Source organism: Actinia tenebrosa, unplaced genomic scaffold (assembly GCF_029948245.1).
Source record: "Actinia tenebrosa isolate PJP-AT-01 unplaced genomic scaffold, QUT_ActTen_1.0 PGA_scaffold14__42_contigs__length_11649687, whole genome shotgun sequence".
Taxonomy (NCBI): Eukaryota; Metazoa; Cnidaria; class Anthozoa; order Actiniaria; family Actiniidae; genus Actinia; species Actinia tenebrosa.
In genome coordinates this window covers 7,028,800-7,050,372 of record NW_028292574.1, presented here as the reverse complement: position 1 = coordinate 7,050,372, position 21,573 = coordinate 7,028,800, and the positions used below count along the sequence as shown (strand labels likewise).

Sequence of the window (21,573 nt, the reverse complement as noted above, 5' to 3'; positions counted from 1 at the left end):
CTACTGGTGTCGCCGTAGCTTTGTATTCGATAGAGACAGTGACGGGAAAGCATTTATACAGATGTCGCACGAAGAACAGTCTAAGAACCACCAAGGGGGATTTAACGATTAAAGTTAAGCACAGAAAGGGAAACCAGGCTTTACAGTACAGATGAAGATGGCGACGCATTTTACTGCATCGAGCTTTTTACCTGAGCAAGCTAAATCCTTTACAAGAAGCTTTCTTTCAGAAACCCAGATCCAACTTTGAGCACTCCGATGATATTTGGTATCAAAACAAGCCTCTGGGTGTTAATCGACTGTCAAAGTTGATGAAAGAAATTTCCCTGTGGGCTCTCTTTCAAAGATGTACACAAACCATTGTGTACGAGCAACAGCCATTACGCTGTTGTCAGATGCAGCAGTTCCAGCTCGACATATTATGAGCATTTCTGGGCATGCCAATGAAAAGTCTAGCAAGCTACAACCGTCGGCCATCAACATCACAGCTCCAGAATTGTTCAGAGATCATTTCCCATGCACTGGAGAAGGGTAAGGCTCCCACCTCGTGCAAAACTTCGCTACAAGCACAGCAGATTCCATTGGCTTCAACTTTGAGCGAATTCTCTCCTTCTGTTGTGGCCTCAAATGCTTCTTTAAACAGCATGTTTAATTCATGTAACATAGGTCAGGTTAAGGTATTTATTTCGCCAGCAAATCCAAAAGAACTGTAGCTTTTGAACTATATTTACATGTAAGATCGTTTTTTTGAGTTGTTAACGTTGTGCATTCTGTTCATCATCAATTCACTAAAGATCGAGCCGTTAACTGGCTTTATAATGAAAAGTTTGACAAGCTGTCAATTTTTAGCCAATAAGGTTGTTTGTTTATATCATGTCAACCAATAAGATAGCGAGAAATATTTCTGACGACAATGACTTGTCATCATTGAAAAATAAACAGTTTCTACTAGTCTCTTTGTGGAATTTATTGTTGTGAACAGTGTTTACGTTTGCTTAACGTTTTTGTTATTGTAAAAAACGAATTGACATCAGATTTTTATGTGTCTGTCCTCTTATTGACGATAATTTCGCCATGACATTGTCAAAGTAGTATGCGGATCCACACTACTTTGACAATGTGATGACGCAATTTATCGTCAATAAGAGGACAGACACATAAAAATCTGATGTCAATTTGTTAAATAAATTGACCGACAGAAACGCTTTTTTCTGGTCGATGTAAACGGATAAATTATAGATAATTTCAAAAATTCTGGAATACGAAAACATGGACGACAACTTGTTTGAAATCTTTTAATTTCTGCGTCATAGAATATGATGTAATCATCCTGGACATCAATACTATCTCAGGCTCTTTTCGGTCCTGGAAAGACGAGAGGGACTGATACTAGTAGAATTTTCAAGATGGCGGATGAAAGCCAAATTTTGGAGGTAAAAATATTTAAGAGAGCATGTCAGCAAAAATCAAACATCGGGTGGCAAGGGTCGAAAATTTGATTTTGCTAATATTTTAAACTTAGGTAGACCTTAGTGTAAGTAAAACCACTGTGTAGTTTGTTTGGTAAAATACCGCTTAGTTTTCGAGAAAATCGAAGAAAAGAGTTTTGGACTAAATTCGCTAATTTTCGGCCGATAATTTACATCAATTTTAACAGCTTATCGCGACCAAACAAAGCAACCTATCACTTTAATAAGACTAAATAGTAGTTAATTGGCATCTTAAGAAACAATTGGTAGAGTTTTAGCAATTTTGGTGAAATTTTTCGATTTTTACTTAATTTATTTTTGGAGCACATATAAAACTCCTCTTAAAGTGGGGTCAAAATAATCAGATTTCTTTTCATGTGCGACGAAAAAATTTTACCAAAAAGACAACCTGAATTAAAGTTGAAATAATGATTTCCACGAATCATGCAAAATTTTCTTGGGGAAATTATTTTACGCGTTGCACCACAGCCTGTAAGTTGTAAGAAACTCACGGATTTTATCTGTGGGCGAGTTCAACAATTTACATATTGTTTACTAATGTAAACGAATTCATGTTGACTTTCTAAGAAATAAAAAAAAGAAACGATTTTAAAGAAAAAATAAAAGCTCTTGGACTTATTCTGAAAGAAGTTGAAACAGTAAACTCAAACTATAAAAGTAAATTTGCTCAAAATTCACTCGACTAACCCAAAATAGTATAGCACGTCTCTGGCCTGGAAATGATAGCATGAGTATTTTTATCAAAACATACAAAATAATTGCTACAACCTGCCAGATTCCATAGTTGATTAAAGTTTGAATTTTAAGAATTCTTGCTATGATATATTTTTTACTATGATTTTGGGTTTACATAACAAGACACCCTCCAAAATAACAACAAAAGAAAGTTTTAAAAATGTCATGGTTCCGGTCGGCACCAAGTAACGTTGCACGGATGAAATTGACAAGTAATTGTTGTCCAATCATGTTTATGTTTTTTAAATGCAACATAATTCCTTTAGTTGGTTATTGCGTTGCTTGTAAGTACACTGAATAGAATGGAGATTTGCTGTTCATTTAAAACGATTGTTGGAGGAACCTGTGGATTCGACAGAAAAGATCGAAAGCAAGACACCACAGTTATACCTTTACAAGCATGTAAAAAAGAAATCAATGCGCATAGATCCGCATTTCAGTTTACGGGCATCGAGAATGAGATAGATCTGATTCTTAGCCGAGCAGCCATATTTACTTCGCCGGAAGGACAATGACGATATAAATAACAACGATTTCGAAAAGCAAAAGCAAAAAGAAATCCAAGAATTGACGAAAATCTTGATGGGCACGATAGGCTTGAAGCATCCAATAATGTTCGAAAGGCATAATATTTGTGAATTAACTACTCAAAGGAAACTTTCGAAATTCTCTGTTCACATGTTACGAGAAATCTGTACTTCCCTTGAACTTGATACATCTGACATCAAGGTAAAGCGCAAAAGCCTTTACATGAATTTAATGCAAAAACTGGTTATCAGCTGCACTTGCTGAACAAAATAATAATGGTATTGGACATCAAAAGGTAAATAAAGTAATATTGCGTTAGGATTCTATTACGCAATTACTTGTCAATTTCATGCGTGCAACGTTACTTGGTTGTTGTTATTTTGGAGGGTGTCTTGTTATGTAAACCCAAAATCATAGTAAAAAATATATCATAGCAAGAATTCTTAAAATTCAAACTTTAATCAACTATGGAATCTGGCAGGTTGTAGCAATTATTTTGTATGTTTTGATAAAAATACTCATGCTATCATTTCCAGGCCAGAGACGTGCTATACTATTTTGGGTTAGTCGAGTGAATTTTGAGCAAATTTACTTTTATAGTTTGAGTTTACTGTTTCAACTTCTTTCAGAATAAGTCCAAGAGCTTTTATTTTTTCTTTAAAATCGTTTCTTTTTTTTATTTCTTAGAAAGTCAACATGAATTCGTTTACATTAGTAAACAATATGTAAATTGTTGAACTCGCCCACAGATAAAATCCGTGAGTTTCTTACAACTTACAGGCTGTGGTGCAACGCGTAAAATAATTTCCCCAAGAAAATTTTGCATGATTCGTGGAAATCATTATTTCAACTTTAATTCAGGTTGTCTTTTTGGTAAAATTTTTTCGTCGCACATGAAAAAAAATCTGATTATTTTGACCCCACTTTAAGAGGAGTTTTATATGTGCTCCAAAAATAAATTAAGTAAAAATCGAAAAATTTCACCAAAATTGCTAAAACTCTACCAATTGTTTCTTAAGATACCAAATTTTCTCGAAAACTAAGCGGTATTTTACCAAACAAACTACACAGTGGTTTTACTTACACTAAGGCCTACCTAAGTTTAAAATATTAGCAAAATCAAATTTTCGACCCTTGCCGCAGATTTGCCAAAATGTCTGATTTCTGCTGACAACCACTCTTAAGACAATTTTAAGCCTCATTTTCTCTTAAGCTTTATTACTATGTTGAATAGTCGTAAGAAACTGTGGAGAGGAAGCAACGTGGGAGGCTATAGGCCCCTATCTACTAATTTATTCAAAACCTTTTCACTTTTTGCCAGTTCTAGTGCCTTCAGTTCCTCGATCATACGAAGTTCATTAACGTGCTCTTTACGTAAAATCTAGAATGCCAATACCCTTCCTTTTCAAATAATAAGATTTTATTGAGATTAAGCGTTGAAATTAGTGAGAATCTTGCATAAGCGAAGAGTAATGAAAATCCCACATTAAGCCCAACTAGGAAGTTAAAGTGAAAATAAAATCAGAAAATCCTTGTCAGTTGTCAATGATGATGAACGGCCAAATCAGTCTTAGCTTGGCCATACCTTGTTTTTGGCTGAACGTTAATACTGATCAAAATGACCAGCAAGGCAAAGATTTTACCTGAGAGAAGTTCTAATTCTGGCCAGAGATTTTTCAATGACCAACCATTATACAACATTATATATTCTTATTATTATCTGGCTTGGCCCAAGCCAATTGCTGCCTTACCCAGGATATAAATGACCTCTCCTGTAGTCTACCCCTGTGTCTTAGATAGCTCAGGTAGTTGCAAAGGTCATTGGTTCAAATCCTGTTCAAAGCCAGTATTTTTTTCCATGCTTCAGCTCTATCTACATATTAGACTGTATTCACTTACTTATTCTCTAACCATTATAGGCCTGCAAAATAGTTAGCAAAAATACGTATAATAATTATTATTTTTCCCCCTCATTTAGACTCAAGAGAAGAGTGAGAAAAGAAAAAAGTTAGAAAGCTGGTTAAACAAACTACTGCGGATCAAAATAACTGATGGCCGTACATTGATAGGATCATTTTTATGTACAGACAAAGATATGAATATTATTCTTGGTTCCTGCCAGGAGTATGTTGGACAGCCAGGTTTGTGTGTTGTGTATTTTATGCTCTGGAATTCAAATTTTAAGGAATCTTGAAAAGCCCTTGGGAAAGGAAATTGGGAGGAAAATTTCTTAGAGTGTAATAATATACAGCTCCTTGAAAATCTCTGAACTATGATTTTTTCCTACCCTGAAACAACCTCTGGGCTGATCAGAGTCAGGGCACAGCTAACTCACAGATAGAACCCTGAAACAACCTCTGGGCTGATCTAAGTCAGGGCACAGCTAACTCACAGATAGAACCCTGAAACAACCTCTGGGCTGATCTAAGTCAAGGCACCGCTAACTCACAGATAGAACCCTGAAACAACCTCTAGGCTGATCTAAGTCAGGGCACAGCTAACTCACAGATAGAACCCTGAAACAACCTCTGGGCTGATCTAAGTCAGGGAACAGCTAACTCACAGATAGAACCCTGAAACAACCTCTGGGCTGATCTAAGTCAAGGCACGGCTAACTCACAGATAGAACCCTGAAACAACCTCTAGGCTGATCTAAGTCAGGGCACGGCTAACACACAGATAGAATCCAGCAACAACCTCTGGATTGATCAAAGTCAGGGCACAGCCAATTCATACAGTAGATTGAACCCTGGAATAACCTCTGGGCTGATCAAAGTCAGAGCATGGCTAACTCACAGATAGAACACTGAAACAACCTCTGGGTTGATCTAAGTCAGGGCACGGCTAACTCACAGATCAAACCCTAAAACAATATCTGAACTGATCTAAGTCATGGCATGGCTAACTCACAGATCAAACCCTAAAACAACCTCTGGGCTGATCTAAGCCAAGGCATGGCTAACTCACAGATAGAACCCTGAAACAACCTCTAGGCTGATCTAAGTCAGGGCACGGCTAACTCACACATTGAACCCTTAAACAACCTCTGCACTGATCTAAGTCAGGGCACAGCTAACTCACAGATTGAACACTGAAACAACCTCTGGGTTGATCTAAGTCAGGGCACAGCTAACTTATACAGTGAACCCTGGAACAACCTCTCAGCTGATCTAAGTCAGATAGGGCAGGGCAAACTCACATATCAAGGCCTGAAACAATCTCTGGGCTAGTTTAAGTCTCGGCACAGCTAACTCTAATAACCTCAGGAGCTACAATGTATCTAACTTATGGCCCTCACAGTCAGGGCACAGCCCCACAGTCCCTTAATTAAAGGGAATTAGGAAAAACAGTCCTAAATATAGGGAACCCATATTCACAGTGGTCAAGCTTTACACGCTTATACCACCTCTTCACCTCATTCACTCACTAGCTAATACTCACCACCTACTAGTGATATCCCTGCATTCTTTTTTCTTTCTTTTCGACTCTGATTACGGAGCAAGCATGCAGTATTTCTCTCTCTGCCTGCAGCCCGGTACCCTGATGTACTGTAAGGCTTACATTATCCAAGTGCTCACATGAGATAACGGATTGTAAAAACAAAGCAAATTTCAAAACAAGTGGAAAAATAAATAGTTTTTGGCTTAAAGTCAGTCTGGATAGGAAAAATTGTTAACAGTATTTTTTTTTTTTTTTTTTTTTTTTTTTTTTTTTTTTTTGAATTATTATTTCATTTTATTTTATATTATTTTATTTTTATTTTATTTTATTTTATTTTTTTCTTTACTTTAGTTTACTTGTTTATTTATTGTTTATTTATTTTTAAAAAACTGATCTTGGCTTGATTGCTTTTTTCCATATTTTCAAGACCTCAAGCACAGGTTTTCCCTATCCAACCACAGGCAGCCCAAGCAATATATTTGGGCTGCCTTTGATCTGACTCTCCTGGCCAGAAATTGTTTAATTAGATGTCATATTTTTAGGGGTTGATAAAGAAGATCCCAGGATACTAGGACTTGCTATGATACCAGGAAGACACATCAGATCTATTGAAATCGATATGGACAAACAATATAATAAATTTGGAGAGTTTATTTAATGCATTGAATCAGATGAGAATCCAGGGCTACCCTAAGTGCTTTTGCGAGGTTATTTTTGTTTTCTTTGGTTTCAACCGGTTTATGTAATTTTTTTGTAATAATATTTTTATAGACCTCTTAATTCTGCTTGGGGTAACATTTTCCCATTTCAGACCATGTGTCATTCTCTTGAGAATAAGATTCTTTGTTTGAGCTGTATCCATATTCATGTGTCTTATCTCACGTGCAACCGAGCGCAAACCTTAAACAAAGAAATGATACTCTATTGAATGACATGTGGTCTGAAATGGGACAACATTACGTCAGAGCCGAGGAGGTCTATTAATAATTATACTAGAGTGCAAACAATATATCCATGAAACACTAATTGCTAAATTGTTCGAAATAGTGCTAGTTAAACAAAAGAAAACAATAGAATTAGCATAAAATAGTGTAAGTTAGTATTACTAATATTTCACGGAAATATTGTTTGCACTCTAATGGAGTGCTTGCACTAAACCCGTGGAACAAATACTAATTTTTGGTACTACAGCTGTAAATAGTGATAATCAAACAATAGGAAACAAAGGATTCTGTATGAATTACTACTAATTAGTACTAAATATTCATGGGTTTAGTGCATGCACTCCACTAAGGTATCACTTTACCATTTGACAAAGGCATGTTCAACTAATTTGGCAAATAAAAGTTAAAGTTAGTTGTAGGATCTGTGCTAAACCTGCAAGTACAGTACTCCAAAATACTCCTGTGAGACCAGTAGTGGACTACGAGCAGTAGTGTTTTATCGGGTATAAAACACGAGGAGCAGCCGAGTAGATCCGATAAAAAACGATCTGCGAGTTTTTTAAACGGCTTAAAAAACTCATAATGTATGTTCTCATGTTGTACAGAATTCTTTACAAAATGAACCAAGTTTGATAGAGAAAATCCAAGTTAAAATTTATACAAATGAAGACGAATCTATATCAAACCTCCTTCATGGTCATGATCTCTATTGTGTTTCCTTCATGAATTATTTATGAGTTTTTTAATTAAGTATAATTATAATTATGATTTTTTAATTAAGTATAATTGATTTTTTCCAATTTCGTCAATATTAATTTTATCTGGATGAATGGAAAAGTGTTTTATCATACTCACAATGCAAATGGGATAACCCTGGATCCTTCTCCGCATTGAATAGTTGAGTGCCTTAACATAATAGTTCCATTGACATTTGTACGTGAATGTTAGCCTGATTGAATAGCAAATTGTAAATTTATGTGAAGAATGTGTAGGTTGAGCAATACCCTTGTTTTGAAATCGCACACACTTAATAATATTATAGTAATGGTATTTGTGAATAGCTGACTTGTAAATGAAGATTTAAGCCTTTGGAATTCAGTCTGTAGTATTCAAAAACAACAGTGATATGCCAATTTATGAATGTGTAACTGGTGTATAGATTGTACACATCAGCTCAAGAGAGATTCAAGACATTGTCACTGACTTTTACATGTAAATAGATTTAAGCAATAATGTTAAACTCAAACTCATTTTCAGATTTGTTTCAGGGTTCAAAAATTCAGTTTATTCTTACCTGTCTACAATCATCTACCAAGGGGTCTTATCTATTTACCAGCCACAGTTGCTATATGCAAAATACTAAAATCTCTAAGAAGTTTTTCTTAATATGTTTTACACTCATTTGTGAAATGGATTATTTTCTGATGTGTGATGACATCATCACTCCTATGTAATTTTTCATCATATTTCTTAAAAAATTAAAAAAGCAAGCATGCATTTGGCTGATTTGACCCAAAAATATGCTAAATTATAGGGTATCTATTTTCTCAAGCAGTAAGACCCTGTGTATAAGAACCTAGCCTGAACATGTTCTTATATAAATGGTGTTTAACTTGAATTTAGGCTATCTAGGTTCTTAAATGGGTTCTTAATTTTTGGTAAAAAAAGAGTTTATTAATAATTGAAATCAGACATAATTAGTTTTTATTTTTTATTTTTTGGAAATTTCTGAACAATGTACGTGGGAGGCTTAATTATAAGTTTTTAAGTATACTGTAATATAATCCAGCATTAAATGTTAAAATGACATGAAAATCGTTATGTCTAAATACCATTGAAGTATCCACTAGGTTACTCATGTATGAAGGTAAATGATTGGATTGAGAATGGTGTATTTGTGAAGATCTAGCTATGCTTTCACTAACTTCATCTACGTTCATTAACAGCTGATATGAAATGTGTAGGAATGATGTCACGACAAAACTGAGGCAACATAAAGCCTGAAAATTGACCGAAAAAATGAAAACATGCCTATCATTGCATTAAGAATAGTCGTTTATAAACCCGTGATTCACACCAGCCTAATAGTATTCGTAACAAATTAGTTGACCCTAATTCCTTTGTGTTCTTTTGTTGTCATTTCACTATTTACACACTAATGGTATTTGTTTCACGGGTTTATGAAAATCAATCTATCAAGCGCTTTTTAGCAACAAGTTTTTTATTTGGAAGCTTGAAAATCCATAATATTATAAACCATGTGAAAAACGAGTGTAACACTGGGAACGGACTCCACGAACAATTAATGATTTCAAAAATATATTTTCATGAGAAAGACCATGTCTAAGGCCTAGGGCAAACGTCGAATTTTACATGCACCGAACTTAATTACATCAAAGAATGCCGCCTCATTATCACCTGATATCCATTGTTTTTAATGAGTTCGGTGCATGGAAAGTCCGACGTTTGCCCTAGGCCTAAGTTAACAATTTCGGAATGTTCTGTTGTCTTGTCATATATTAATCCCTGAAGATTTATAAGCATTTGAAATGTGCCGAAAACATGATAGCGAGACTGTAGGTCCTTGGTTGTTTCCATACAAACCTTTCTAATTTCAAACAGCTGTAGTGGCTTTTAATCATTCAATGTTACTTCTAACAATGAAATTTTGGGAGATCATCAATTTCAATATACCCTTTCTAATGAAAGCATTGTTAACTGATGAACTAAGGTATCTCAAGGAACACCCTTTTTCATATGGTGCATAAGAGCTTGAGAAAAAGTGATACCTCAGTTTAGCAAATGTTTTTGATTCTAATTTTCTCAGATCAGCTGGTTGGTATTATCTTTTTTGCTTTTATTTTATGAACTTTTTTTTTATTAAAAACAATCTTTTTGGCAGAAAAAGTATTTGACATATTCCTAGTTCAAACTCCACCAAGGACTAAACTGTAATACATCAGCGTTGACTGTGTATCTTGGGGTAGGCGGGGTGGGGAGGGGTAAGTGCATTCTGCACCACATTTCTTGGGATGACTGGGGATATGCATTGTATGGGAGGGAGGGTAGGAGACGTAATCTTCACCCTTTGTGGAGAAGGTCTGGCTTTGACTGGAAAATAGGCCCTTTGCAGTAACAGTCACGTGTCTGTACTGGTGAGCAAAATTTTTTATTTTATTTTAAATTGGTGATTCTGTTTAGCTACTTGTAAAGAACTGAATGAAACGATGTGTAACCAGTGTGTTACGAAATGCATTTTTATTACGATCTCTCGAAACAGGTTTTAGAAAGTTTGTTTGCAGTCCAGTATATTTCACCCATGGGAATCAAGATGTTCATTCATTTGCTCTCAGTGAATTAATCAGCACGTGATTACTGAGCTGCAAAGGGCCTATTAATGTACATTCATTTAGTCCTTTCAAATAGGACGTCAGGTATTACCACTACCAGAATTTTTTGATTCCTTGAAAAAGTTGTTACATAAATTGAATAACAAAATGGTAGGCGATCCCTTCATAAAATTTTTCTTCGAAGTCCCCAATGTTCGTTAATTTTTTTTTTATTTTTTATTTATTTATTAGCCCACTCGGGGGGGGGGGGGGGAATCACATATTAGCGGAGCCCCATACTTAAGAAAATATGGTAAACCATCAAGTTGATTTTTCATGGTTTGGCTGACGTCACTTCCGTCCGTACGTCCGTACGTCCGTCCGTCCGGGCGTGTACACAACACAGGAATCCCGCTTGATATCAAAGCAAAACTACTCACAAATGCGGCTCTCAAATGCACAGAAAAAATCGCTTTAGGACAAGTTATAGACCAAAAACAATTAAAAAAACACTCTCATGTAGTCAAAGATGGATCAAGAAGCGTTCTTCAAGAATTCAGGTGTGTGTTTTTTAGAAAACAATCGTATATATATATGTATATTTTTTTTTTTTTTTTTTTTTTCAAATCAAAGACTTTCTCTCAAAACTTTTTCTATTTCTATCGATAAGATTAATTTATTTTAATCAATCAATCAATAAACTTTATTTAAAGAGGGTAAACACGTAACAGTACTAAAAACTGACAAACCTGTGGCCCTCTAAAATGCTGGAGGAAATATAACATGAAGAGCATATTACAACAAATATTCGTCCTTTATTTAGCTTTGTAAATCTTTAACAATTCGGTTGTTTTTAACCAGCTATCGTATGTTTTTCGTTCAAAAAAAAGCTTTGTTCGCCTCCTATCGCGGGGTCCAGTCGGCAAAACAAAGAAGACTTTTAGATATCTTTCTACACGGATAATTTAAAGACCTACCAGACTTTCACTCTAAATAAAGCTAAAAAATATTCAAAAACATTTACAAACGCCAATTTACTGCCAAAGAAATGAGTCATTTTGTCTTTTGCATTGCCTTTTGCATTTTTTTTTTTTTTTTGTCTCAGTTGTTCTTGTCAACTGTTTAAATGAATTTAAGCTCTGTTTTTATTAAGTAAACCTCATTTTTTGCTCACCTTAAACAGTTTTCAAGTCTGTTTTTTGGTCTTGATTTGTCCTAATTTTCGATCTCAATGAAAGACATCCGAGGTAAATTTCACTAAACTTGATATTGTATTGAATTATCTGTAGTTAGCTTTCGTTTTTCTTTAAGTAAAAGAGATTCAAAGCCTAAAACTGTCGGCCTTGGAAAACTTTTTGTCGAAGAATCTTCCAAGAACAAAACTAGCCCCTGGGGGTGGTGGTAAGTTGTGTACAAAATTCCTAAGTGGGAGAGTATACTCGCGCAAAAAAAAAACAAAAAAACAAAAAACGATGTAGTGCATTTTGATTCGATTTCACTGCATGGTTTTTGTTATGGGAGAAATTATCATCATTTCGAATAAAAAATAATTGAAGATTTCTTCCCCGATCTTATTTTTACCTTTCAGATTCATTCAAATTGATCTCCCTGTGACTTCCGTATCGGGAGCTCCGCTTTTAGGCAGTGCCTAAATATATATATTAGAAAGCTTTACAGACATAACCCAACCACGGCGTGGTAGAAGCAACAATAGCGACCTTTAGATCTGACGACGAGTACGAGATCAAGTATTATAAAATTGGTCCTGTACACGTGGTTAACACTAAGTCGTAGTCAATTTCCGATTTTTTACAATTTAAAGTTTCAATCTACATACACGACCACGAATACGAAATGACAGTGCCAATCTTGAAAAGTTAGAAACTCATACTCACACTCATACTCGTTTTCTTACTCGTCATCGGATCTAAAGGTCTCTAATGTAATAACCCCCCCCTTTTTATCACCCTGTCAAAAACTCCCCTCGCAACGTCTCAAAATAACGTAACCACCCCTATGATTTTGAATGACCCCCATGCTCTAATAAATGAAAGGCCCCTTAGCAAGTACTGAGACATAATAAGAAGGATGGAGCCTGGACTGATTGTTTTTGGGGGTCCTGCAGTACAAGCCGCTTTGTGGTTAAGTTCAAACAGGCAATAACATGGATCTGTCGAACGATAAGTATCGTTTGTCCTGTGTTCCTCAATCACTTTTAGTGTGCCCTTTGTAGTAAAAAAGAAACAAGAAAAGTTTAAAAAATACAGCATGGTCCTAAGTGCTTGTTCATGATAAAACAATGCTAACTTAGCCTGTGTTGCCGGCGGTCTTGTTTTTTTGGGTTTTTTTGGGGGGGGAGGGGGATTTAGATTTAGAAAATTAGAATCCAAAAACTTTTTCAAAAATTTTTTAAGCAGCCACCTTACAGCCATTCTCAATCACACGCACCCTCTAGCGATTTTTTCTGTCTCGACGAAGAAGGTTTTGGTGGACGTCAATCACAAGGTGTTTCCATAACATTGTCGGAAAATACAAAGCTATAAGGGCATGTGCCTATAGAATGTCATGGCAACGCCTTGATTGACGTCCACCAAAAGCTTCTTCGTCGCAACAGAAACAATCGCTAGAGCTGCGTGTGTGATTGAGAATGGCTGTAACAATATGAGCTTAATCCCATAACTATAAAGTAACATAATTTAATAGTTCTTATTTTTGCTTACTCTACTCTCATTTGGATCACGGATATTTAGAAGATCACGTTTTCTTGGTGCATTTTGACAATGGCTATTGTAGTTTTCTCCTCCACCATAGGAAACCATTAACCAATCAGCTGCAATTCAAACAAATTGACAGTCATTTTTAAAAGCATTTTACTGCAGCTTTCTATACCCTGCAAACTTGAATGGTAGTTGCAAGTTGAACGCTGAAGTTAGATTTTTTGCTGCAATCAACCAAAGATAATCAGGCAGTACCTTTCATATTCTTGACCGGTGGGAGTGAAGACACAAATTCACAAAATGACATTGAAATGTCAGAGTTTACAGAATATCAAAAACCGTGGCAGTAAACACAGGGTTCGCAATGAGAAATAAAATGTGAAATTCAAGGATTGAAAAAACAATATTGCAAGGAGTATTATCTTCCATTTTTGAGTTACTTTGTACTAGAGAACTTTTTATAATGAATCAAAGGCAACCTGTGTTGAACTTGTGGATATACAACCCAGGTGATCTGAGGAAAAATGATCAGCCAATCAAATCGCGAATCACTTTTTTGGAAAAAAATCAATCCCATGCATCTTTGCGCGTCCTAATTATTGACGTGTAGCTGAAAAGAAAATCGCGGGCAAGGCAAATACAAGAAGAAATGTCATTTACTGGAAGTTTAGTGATATTAGTTAATTGTTAATATAGTTTAATGTGGAATGGAAGGGTACAAGAGTATTCGGTGTCACTCCGCTTGTGTCTCACCACGCTCGGTCGTGCTTTTGCTCTCATAACGCTCGGTCGTGCCTTTTTGCTCTCACATCACTTTAAAACTTCATTTAATCTAGTATATTCGTAAAAGAAGAAAATAATGTCAAAGAGAGGTAGAGAAAGTCTGTGTCCGGGCTGTAAAACAGCCAAAGCATTTCATTCGTTCGGGACGCCTGGTAAACGTTGCAAGGGCCCACAAATCGAGACGGACGACGATATGTCCCTCTCCATACCAATCCAAACACTCAGATATTGATGGCCATCCGCACTCTATTGGACCAGGTGGGAGCGCTCAAACTCGAGCAAGACGAAATGCGGTTGTGCCCCCGCAACATCGCAAGGTAATTATTCAACAACGACCAATACCTATGTCGATCTGTACACATTGCTACAGCCACAGCCAGGACCTATTGACGACAACGGTAAACGGATTACCACGATCGAAGCTTTTGACCAGTGGTTGGAAGCGTGGACAATCTACGAGGGTCAACTCATGATCATATACATACGAGCTGGCGCGCTACTGCACCATCATTCACAAGGCAAATCGAAAATTTCGCTGGGCTGCCGTTTATGAATACGATACACAATTTAGGAAACGTCTCGCCAACGTTGCCTCACCAGGGCGTTTAGATATGGTCTACTCTACACTATATGCAACTATTTTGGATTCCTCGAGCGTCCGGAAGGAGAGTTTTACATGCCAGTCGGAAAATCATCGAGTAAGTGATTGCTCCTTTCGTCCGAAATCGACGCTGGAAGAAAATAAAACTACGAAGAAAGAAGGCACGAGCCAGGATAACAGCTGGAAATTTGAACGTTGGTTCGCCAACGACAAGCAAGGTTGCAATTTGTTTCAACGACGCTCGTGTCAACAGGGATCAGATTGCAAACGAGCACATGTGTGCAAATGCAATGCAATGAAATGCACACGATCCCCAAAACAAAACATCGCCGATTTTTGCTACTAGTCATTACAATGAATGCTATGGTAACGAAACTTGGTACGATGGGTGAGACTTGTGTTGTCAGTCATCTGACCACGTGACATGGCGTGATGATACATACCACGTGACTTACGAACAAAACATCGCCGATTTTCGCTAATTGTTATTACAATACGGCTATGGTAACGAAACTTGGTACGATGGGTGAGACTTGTGTTGTCAGTCATCTTACCACGTGACATGGCGTGACGTCACATACCACGTGACTTACGAATCAAACATCGCCGATTTTTGCTAATTGTTATTCCAATAAATGCTATGGTAACGAAACTTGGTACGATGGGTGAGACTTGTGTTGTCAGTCATCTGACCACGTGACATGGCGTGACGTGACATACCTGCGTGACTTACGAACAAAACATTGCCGATTTTTGCCAATAGTCATTACAATAAATGCTATGGTAACGAAACTTGTTATATTGGCTAGCCTTGTCATGTGTGATCTGACCACCTGATATGATGTGACGTGACATATCACGTGGGTTAACAACCAACAATTGCATGTTTTCATTTCATCAAAATTTTTTTTTAACTTTTTTTTAATAATTTTTTTTTTTAGATTTTTTTCTAATTAAAATTTTTTTTTTTAAATTAATGACTATTGGCGAAAATCTGCGATGTTTTGTTCGTGAGTCGCGTGGTATGTGACGTCACGCCTTATCACGTGGTCAGATGACTGACATCACAAGTCTCACCAATCGTACCAAGTTTCGTCACCATAGCATTCATTGTAATGAGTGTTTTTCATAACTGTTCAACTCTATTTAATTATTCCTATATTTTTGTATTGTAATTTTGTGTGTGAAATAAACTTGACTTGATTTGACTTGACTTGACTTCGCAAAAATCGGCGAAAAGGTCTTGTTTGCAAGTCACGTGATATGTGACGTTACGCCATGCCACGTGGCCTGATGATTGACAACACAAGTCTCACCAATGCTACCAAGTTTCGTTACCATAGCTTGCTTCGTTCCCGAGTTATGGTCAAGTGGCCGTCAGATGCGTGTGGGGCCAGGATATGCCGGCCAGCAGATGTAGTTGGCACGTGCTAACCCCCTCTCTAAAATTTTCCTAATAAAGTATTTATAGACGCGCAGTGCGGCTGCTGCTGATCTGCTGCTTCCCGTGCTACTACCACCGGTAATCAAAGTAATAGGCCAAACAACTAATACTGAACTTATGCAATTTATTATATATACTTATTTCAATAAAGTTAGTCACCAAAAACCTAGAAAGCTGTGATCGCTGAGAATCATGGGAAATGTTTTATATCCAACAATTAAAGCTTTTGACACAAACTTCAGCAGTTGAGGATGCTCAGAGGAGGTGAGACTGCAACTGGTAGAAGATCTCAAGTCCATCAACAGTTATCAAGCGGTTAAAACATGTAAAATGTATCTACCCATAATCCTTGTCGCTCTCAGCTTTATAGCTTTTCTGGTGACTAACTTGAATGACTTAAGTGTATGTTCACACTGTGTTTTTACACCACAACTGAACCTGCAAAATTACTCTTATGAGTAGGTCTCTGTAAGACTCAAGCAAAGTGGAAAATGAAATTTTTTGACCACCCTTGAAATTTGGTGTGTGAGTAGGCCTTTATATGGGATTCACAAAAACAACAACAATTTGGTCACCAAATGTATTGTTGCCATGGAAACGGCAAGTGTTTTATAAGACCTTAAGAGCGACTGTCCAGAAATATCGAGCAAAATCGAAAATTTGTGGCCACAATCAAAAAAATAAAAGTCCTTCATTTTTGGTCTGTAGACACTGTTTGATGAGTTTATGAACGTACTGGGGTCGGTTTTTCGATTTACGTAAAAAATCCGGATTTTTTTGAAAAAAACGATTTCACCCCGTGTCGGTCTAAAAATTGCTCAAGAAACGGCTGCGTATTACGCTTTCAAAAACATTCTCGCTCCAAGTGAAAACCCAAGTTACAATCAAATTTGCAACTGAATTCAAGAAAAGGGGTGTTGAACAATTGTTCCAGGTGATTTTAGACGTTTTAAACTAAACTTTAGATAGAAAAAATTGCATTCTTCCAGCACAGTTATTCACAGTCTCGATTTTACCTCACATTTATAAAAGCGATTTTTTGCATGTGGCCATTCTCCAATTTTTACAAAACTCAAGCTGTACAATGTTCAAATGATAGAATAACACGAACTACAAAAATTAGTTTGGGTTTTTTCACAGGCCTTATGAAAACGTTATGCGAAGTTGGAAAAATTTGCCATGTAAATATGCAAATTAGCAGTTTGTTTACATCTCCACACCACAGATCACGGCCGCGAAAAAAGTCATCTAAAATAGTTTTAACAGCTTATTAATCCACACATTAGCCTATCTAAGGACTATCTAAGCATGATTGGCCTCTGTTATTATTTTTAACGATTATTTGTTGAAGTTAAGCCTACACTTTCGGTGTTGAAGACACTCAGCTTGCTTGCCTCGGTGGCATTCCATCGGTGCGTAGTAAACTTAGTAATCATAAATGACTGTTAACATGCTCTATAAACGTTACTATTCCTCACTAGTGGTATCCAGCTTATCACATAGTATTTTCACATACTGAGTATGCTTGAAAGTTTGCATTACTTTGTAAATAAGCAGGGATCAAACCTGTCAAAGCGGATTATGTGAGCTGATGGCGTGACAAACGACAGTTTGCGCGGAGCCGGACGTGACGTCGTTTGGTACAGTACGCTTTTTATTGCCTGAACATCTTGTGATTTTGTGTAGACTAAAGAGAATCACTCATTATCAAGATTTGTTTTTTTTAGCTGTCATATGTTTTCTTGCTTGATCGAAGTCATGTTTAAAATTGGTTACATGTATAATGAGTGCAGTTGTAGCCTGATATACAATTCCCACTCCCCTACCCCACTAGCTTCATGGCTGTACAATAGATCGAATGTATGATAAACTCGCCTGGTTTCGTGGAAGCGTAAATCTGATATAAGACTATGAGAAAAAAGAAAATACATTTTAAAGTATATATATATATAACATTTTATGTCGATAGTGCGATTTGATAGAACTGTGATCTGAACATGACGCGTGTGTGGCCGAAATGTCCAGGAATTTGATAGTTTCAATCAAATTCCAAAAATTTGTTGTACATTTCCAGGTAGACAAAAATAAAAGCAGCTTTTAACAAAGTGTTTATAGTCAGTATAGAAATTTGTTAATTATGGTGAGCATCAATTATGGAGGCTCGTGAATCATGTTCCTTTCAAGCTATCATTGGTGGTCATTGTGGGTTTGACCCAAAAGAAAGAAGTAGATCTGTCACTAACGTTCCTTTGACAAGATGTAAACGGGATATCGCTGAGGACAAACGATGTTTTAGTATAGTTGAAGTTGAAACCGAGGTCGAATTAATTCTCGCAAGACTATGTATTTTTGAGCCCTCTAGAAACATAGACAACCTTGCAATCTGTCGGAATCACCGTGCGTTTGGGCGTCAGCTGGAAACGGACATCAGTGAAATGTTCTGTACCCGTAACTCTTTCTCAGCACAAAGCCGATGTCAAAAGGAATCCAAAAGCAGAGTGGGGTTTGAGCAAAAGTGGATCGAAAACTGTGTTAAAAGAGACTGGTGTTTTTCTTACTGTTGGTTCAGGAAGGTTGGTGGATTGCTAGCATTACATTGACTAATATATACGGTCTATACGACGCCATGACTACTTGCGCAGTGCTCAGTCATGAAATTGTGCAAGCTTGACGCTACTACATCATTGATTAGGGACTGGTCATAAAATATAGGGGGGGTAGGGGTGGGCAAAATCAGAATAGAATCAGTGTTCTTTATCGTGGCCCACATAAAATGATGCTGAAAATCCTGATGATTTAGAAGCAAAATTGCAGGCCCACCCATTTTAGTTGTCAAATTTTATCAACAGCCCACCCCTTTTAAGGAGTTCAAAATTATGTGACCCAACCCCTGATTTTGCCCCCCAACCCCCCCAACCCCCCATACTTTATGACCAGTCCCTTACACATATAGAAATAGTCTTGGGGAGTGAAGTTATCTTACGAATGGAAGAATTGACTTTGTTAAGTCGAACAACACGAGGGACGCAAGCTACTTGATTGCAAATCGATGTGGGATGTGGTTCGATGATTCCAGTTAACTTGTTATATAAACTAGTTCTTTGATGTCTGAACATTAGGATGCGTTCATAATGTATGGCAGAGAGCGGTGGTGAAGGGGGGGGGGGGGGGGCAGATGAAATTTAGGGGGGATCGGAAAATGTTTTACCAATAAAAAGGGGGGGGGGTAGGTAGGTTGAAAACCTTTTTTCAGAGAAATGGGGGACTTTTGGGTGGTCTTAAGAATTGTTTTGTCATTTAAAGATTTCATCTGCCCCCGCCCCTTCTGCCATACAATATGAACGCAGCCTTATTCAAATCGGGGTCTTTTTGTCGTAAAGAACAATATCATTGAAAGCTCATAGAGAGTCTTGATAACGAGTGATTCTCTTTAGTTTATGCAAAATCACAAGATGTTCAGGCAATAAAAAGCGTACTGTACCAAACGACGTCACGTCCGGCTCCGCGCAAACTGTCGTTTGTCACGCCATCAGCTCACATAATCCGCTTTGACAGGTTTGATCCCTGCTTATTTACAAAGTAATGCAAACTTTCAAGCATACTCAGTATGTGAAAATACTATGTGATAAGCTGGATACCACTAGTGAGGAATAGTAACGTTTATAGAGCATGTTAACAGTCATTTATGATTACTAAGTTTACTACGCACCGATGGAATGCCACCGAGGCAAGCAAGCTGAGTGTCTTCAACACCGAAAGTGTAGGCTTAACTTCAACAAATAATCGTTAAAAATAATAACAGAGGCCAATCATGCTTAGATAGTCCTTAGATAGGCTAATGTGTGGATTAATAAGCTGTTAAAACTATTTTAGATGACTTTTTTCGCGGCCGTGATCTGTGGTGTGGAGATGTAAACAAACTGCTAATTTGCATATTTACATGGCAAATTTTTCCAACTTCGCATAACGTTTTCATAAGGCCTGTGAAAAAACCCAAACTAATTTTTGTAGTTCGTGTTATTCTATCATTTGAACATTGTACAGCTTGAGTTTTGTAAACATTGGAGAATGGCCACATGCAAAAAATCGCTTTTATAAATGTGAGGTAAAATCGAGACTGTGAATAACTGTGCTGGAAGAATGCAATTTTTTCTATCTAAAGTTTAGTTTAAAACGTCTAAAATCACCTGGAACAATTGTTCAACACCCCTTTTCTTGAATTCAGTTGCAAATTTGATTGTAACTTGGGTTTTCACTTGGAGCGAGAATGTTTTTGAAAGCGTAATTCGCAGCCGTTTCTTGAGCAATTTTTAGACCGACACGGGGTGAAATCGTTTTTTTCAAAAAAATCCGGATTTTTTACGTAGATCGAAAAACCGACCCCAGTACGTTCATAAACTCATCTAATAGTGTCTACAGACCAAAAATGAAGGACTTTTATTTTTTGACTGTGGCCGCCCCGTGCTCGATATTTCTGGACAGTCGCTCTTAATTTCCAATTTTTGGAATAAATTAAACCCACTCGAAGGTAAAATTCAATGCTGTGTTTCTCATACATGTTAAACTTAATTTCCTTAAAACTTTCGTCAATTATAAAGTATCTTTTCTAGTTTAGAAAAATACCAATTATTGTTAGTTTGTTATTTTGTACATGAAATATTCGTGCCTTCAAGTAACCGATGTATCAACTGTTTTAGCAACAAGATAAAATGGTCAAAATGTTTTTTGTACGTTCTCCAAAAGTATTGCATTTCTAATATAGAGGCTTGGTGGGAAGTTTTCTGAAACATTGAAGTTACCAAATCGTGCAAAATCTCTGCGGGTACAATCATCTTTAGTCCTTGGATAGTCAAATTATAAGGCCTAAAATTCAAAATGTCCTAAATTCAACCATATCAAAGCTTCGAAAATTAGCACCAAAAAGATGCCAATAAGCTAAACAAGCATTAGAGGTTGAAGGGTAATACCTAAATAACAAAATTCTAGCAAAAAAATAATGTTCAAGTCTGCAAACACGGTAAAAAAAATTTTTTTTCAAAGTAAACAATGGGTTATTTGCAATTTTCGTCATTTTCAACCTACCTTTATCGTTTCATCGTGACTTTTGTGGCGCTCAACTTTCCACATTTTCACAAGGAAATGTTTCTTGGAGACTCAATAAGCATTTAGAGAACTAACCTTGGTCGTAAAGAGCTAAAATCCAAACAATAATTAAGTGGTTCTATAAAGGATTACAACAGAATACACAAGTCATCGAATTCTCGTTCGAAGCAATACAGCATTTATAGTTTCTTCGAGCTTCAAAATTCCTGTATTTCGTGACAGAATTACCTGTAAGCTGTTATTTAACATGAATGCTGAACTTTTGAAGGCTACAAAGTAAAAAAATATGCTTATTTTGAGAATATTTGAAAGAAAGAATTCTTGATCTAAAGTTGTTGTTCTCATTTTCAACCGCTGACCGGAAGTTACATTATTAACATTATTACTCTGCCGCGCAGGTAAGTATAATTACAGGTATTTCATGTTCAGCCATTTGTAAATGACTATAATTTGTGTTA

At 36.6% G+C, this 21,573-nt stretch overlaps 1 protein-coding gene and 1 long non-coding RNA gene across 3 annotated transcripts; one reads left to right on the top strand and one right to left on the bottom strand.

Annotated features, from left to right (window-relative positions):
- The first annotated feature begins 1,345 nt into the window (after positions 1 to 1,345).
- On the top strand, positions 1,346 to 9,999 carry LOC148911367 (N-alpha-acetyltransferase 38, NatC auxiliary subunit-like). The gene is made up of 3 exons (XM_089029645.1): positions 1,346 to 1,433; positions 4,732 to 4,894; positions 6,737 to 9,999. The coding sequence occupies exons 1-3, from the start codon at positions 1,407 to 1,409 to the stop codon at positions 6,850 to 6,852; spliced, it is 306 nt and encodes a 101-aa protein (XP_088885771.1). The 5' UTR covers positions 1,346 to 1,406; the 3' UTR covers positions 6,853 to 9,999.
- Positions 10,000 to 12,451: 2,452 nt separating this feature from the next.
- On the bottom strand, positions 12,452 to 21,464 carry LOC148911366 (uncharacterized). 2 transcript variants are annotated; one of them, XR_016119737.1, is made up of 4 exons: positions 21,344 to 21,464; positions 21,095 to 21,205; positions 13,188 to 13,297; positions 12,452 to 12,692 (listed from the first exon to the last, which is right to left on the bottom strand). It is a non-coding gene; the product is annotated as an uncharacterized LOC148911366 (long non-coding RNA). The 2 variants fall into 2 exon arrangements; XR_016119736.1 differs by having other exon boundaries at positions 21,095 to 21,464.
- Positions 21,465 to 21,573: the final 109 nt, after the last annotated feature.

What these genes read in the sequence shown, in the direction of transcription:
- LOC148911367 (XM_089029645.1), top strand. Translation starts at nt 1,407, where the DNA reads ATGGCGGATGAAAGCCAAATTTTGGAG. An exon ending in ATGAAAGCCAAATTTTGGAG is followed by an intron (nt 1,434 to 4,731) that starts GTAAAAATATTT and finishes CCCCTCATTTAG; the next exon opens with ACTCAAGAGAAGAGTGAGAA. An exon ending in GGAGTATGTTGGACAGCCAG is followed by an intron (nt 4,895 to 6,736) that starts GTTTGTGTGTTG and finishes TCATATTTTTAG; the next exon opens with GGGTTGATAAAGAAGATCCC.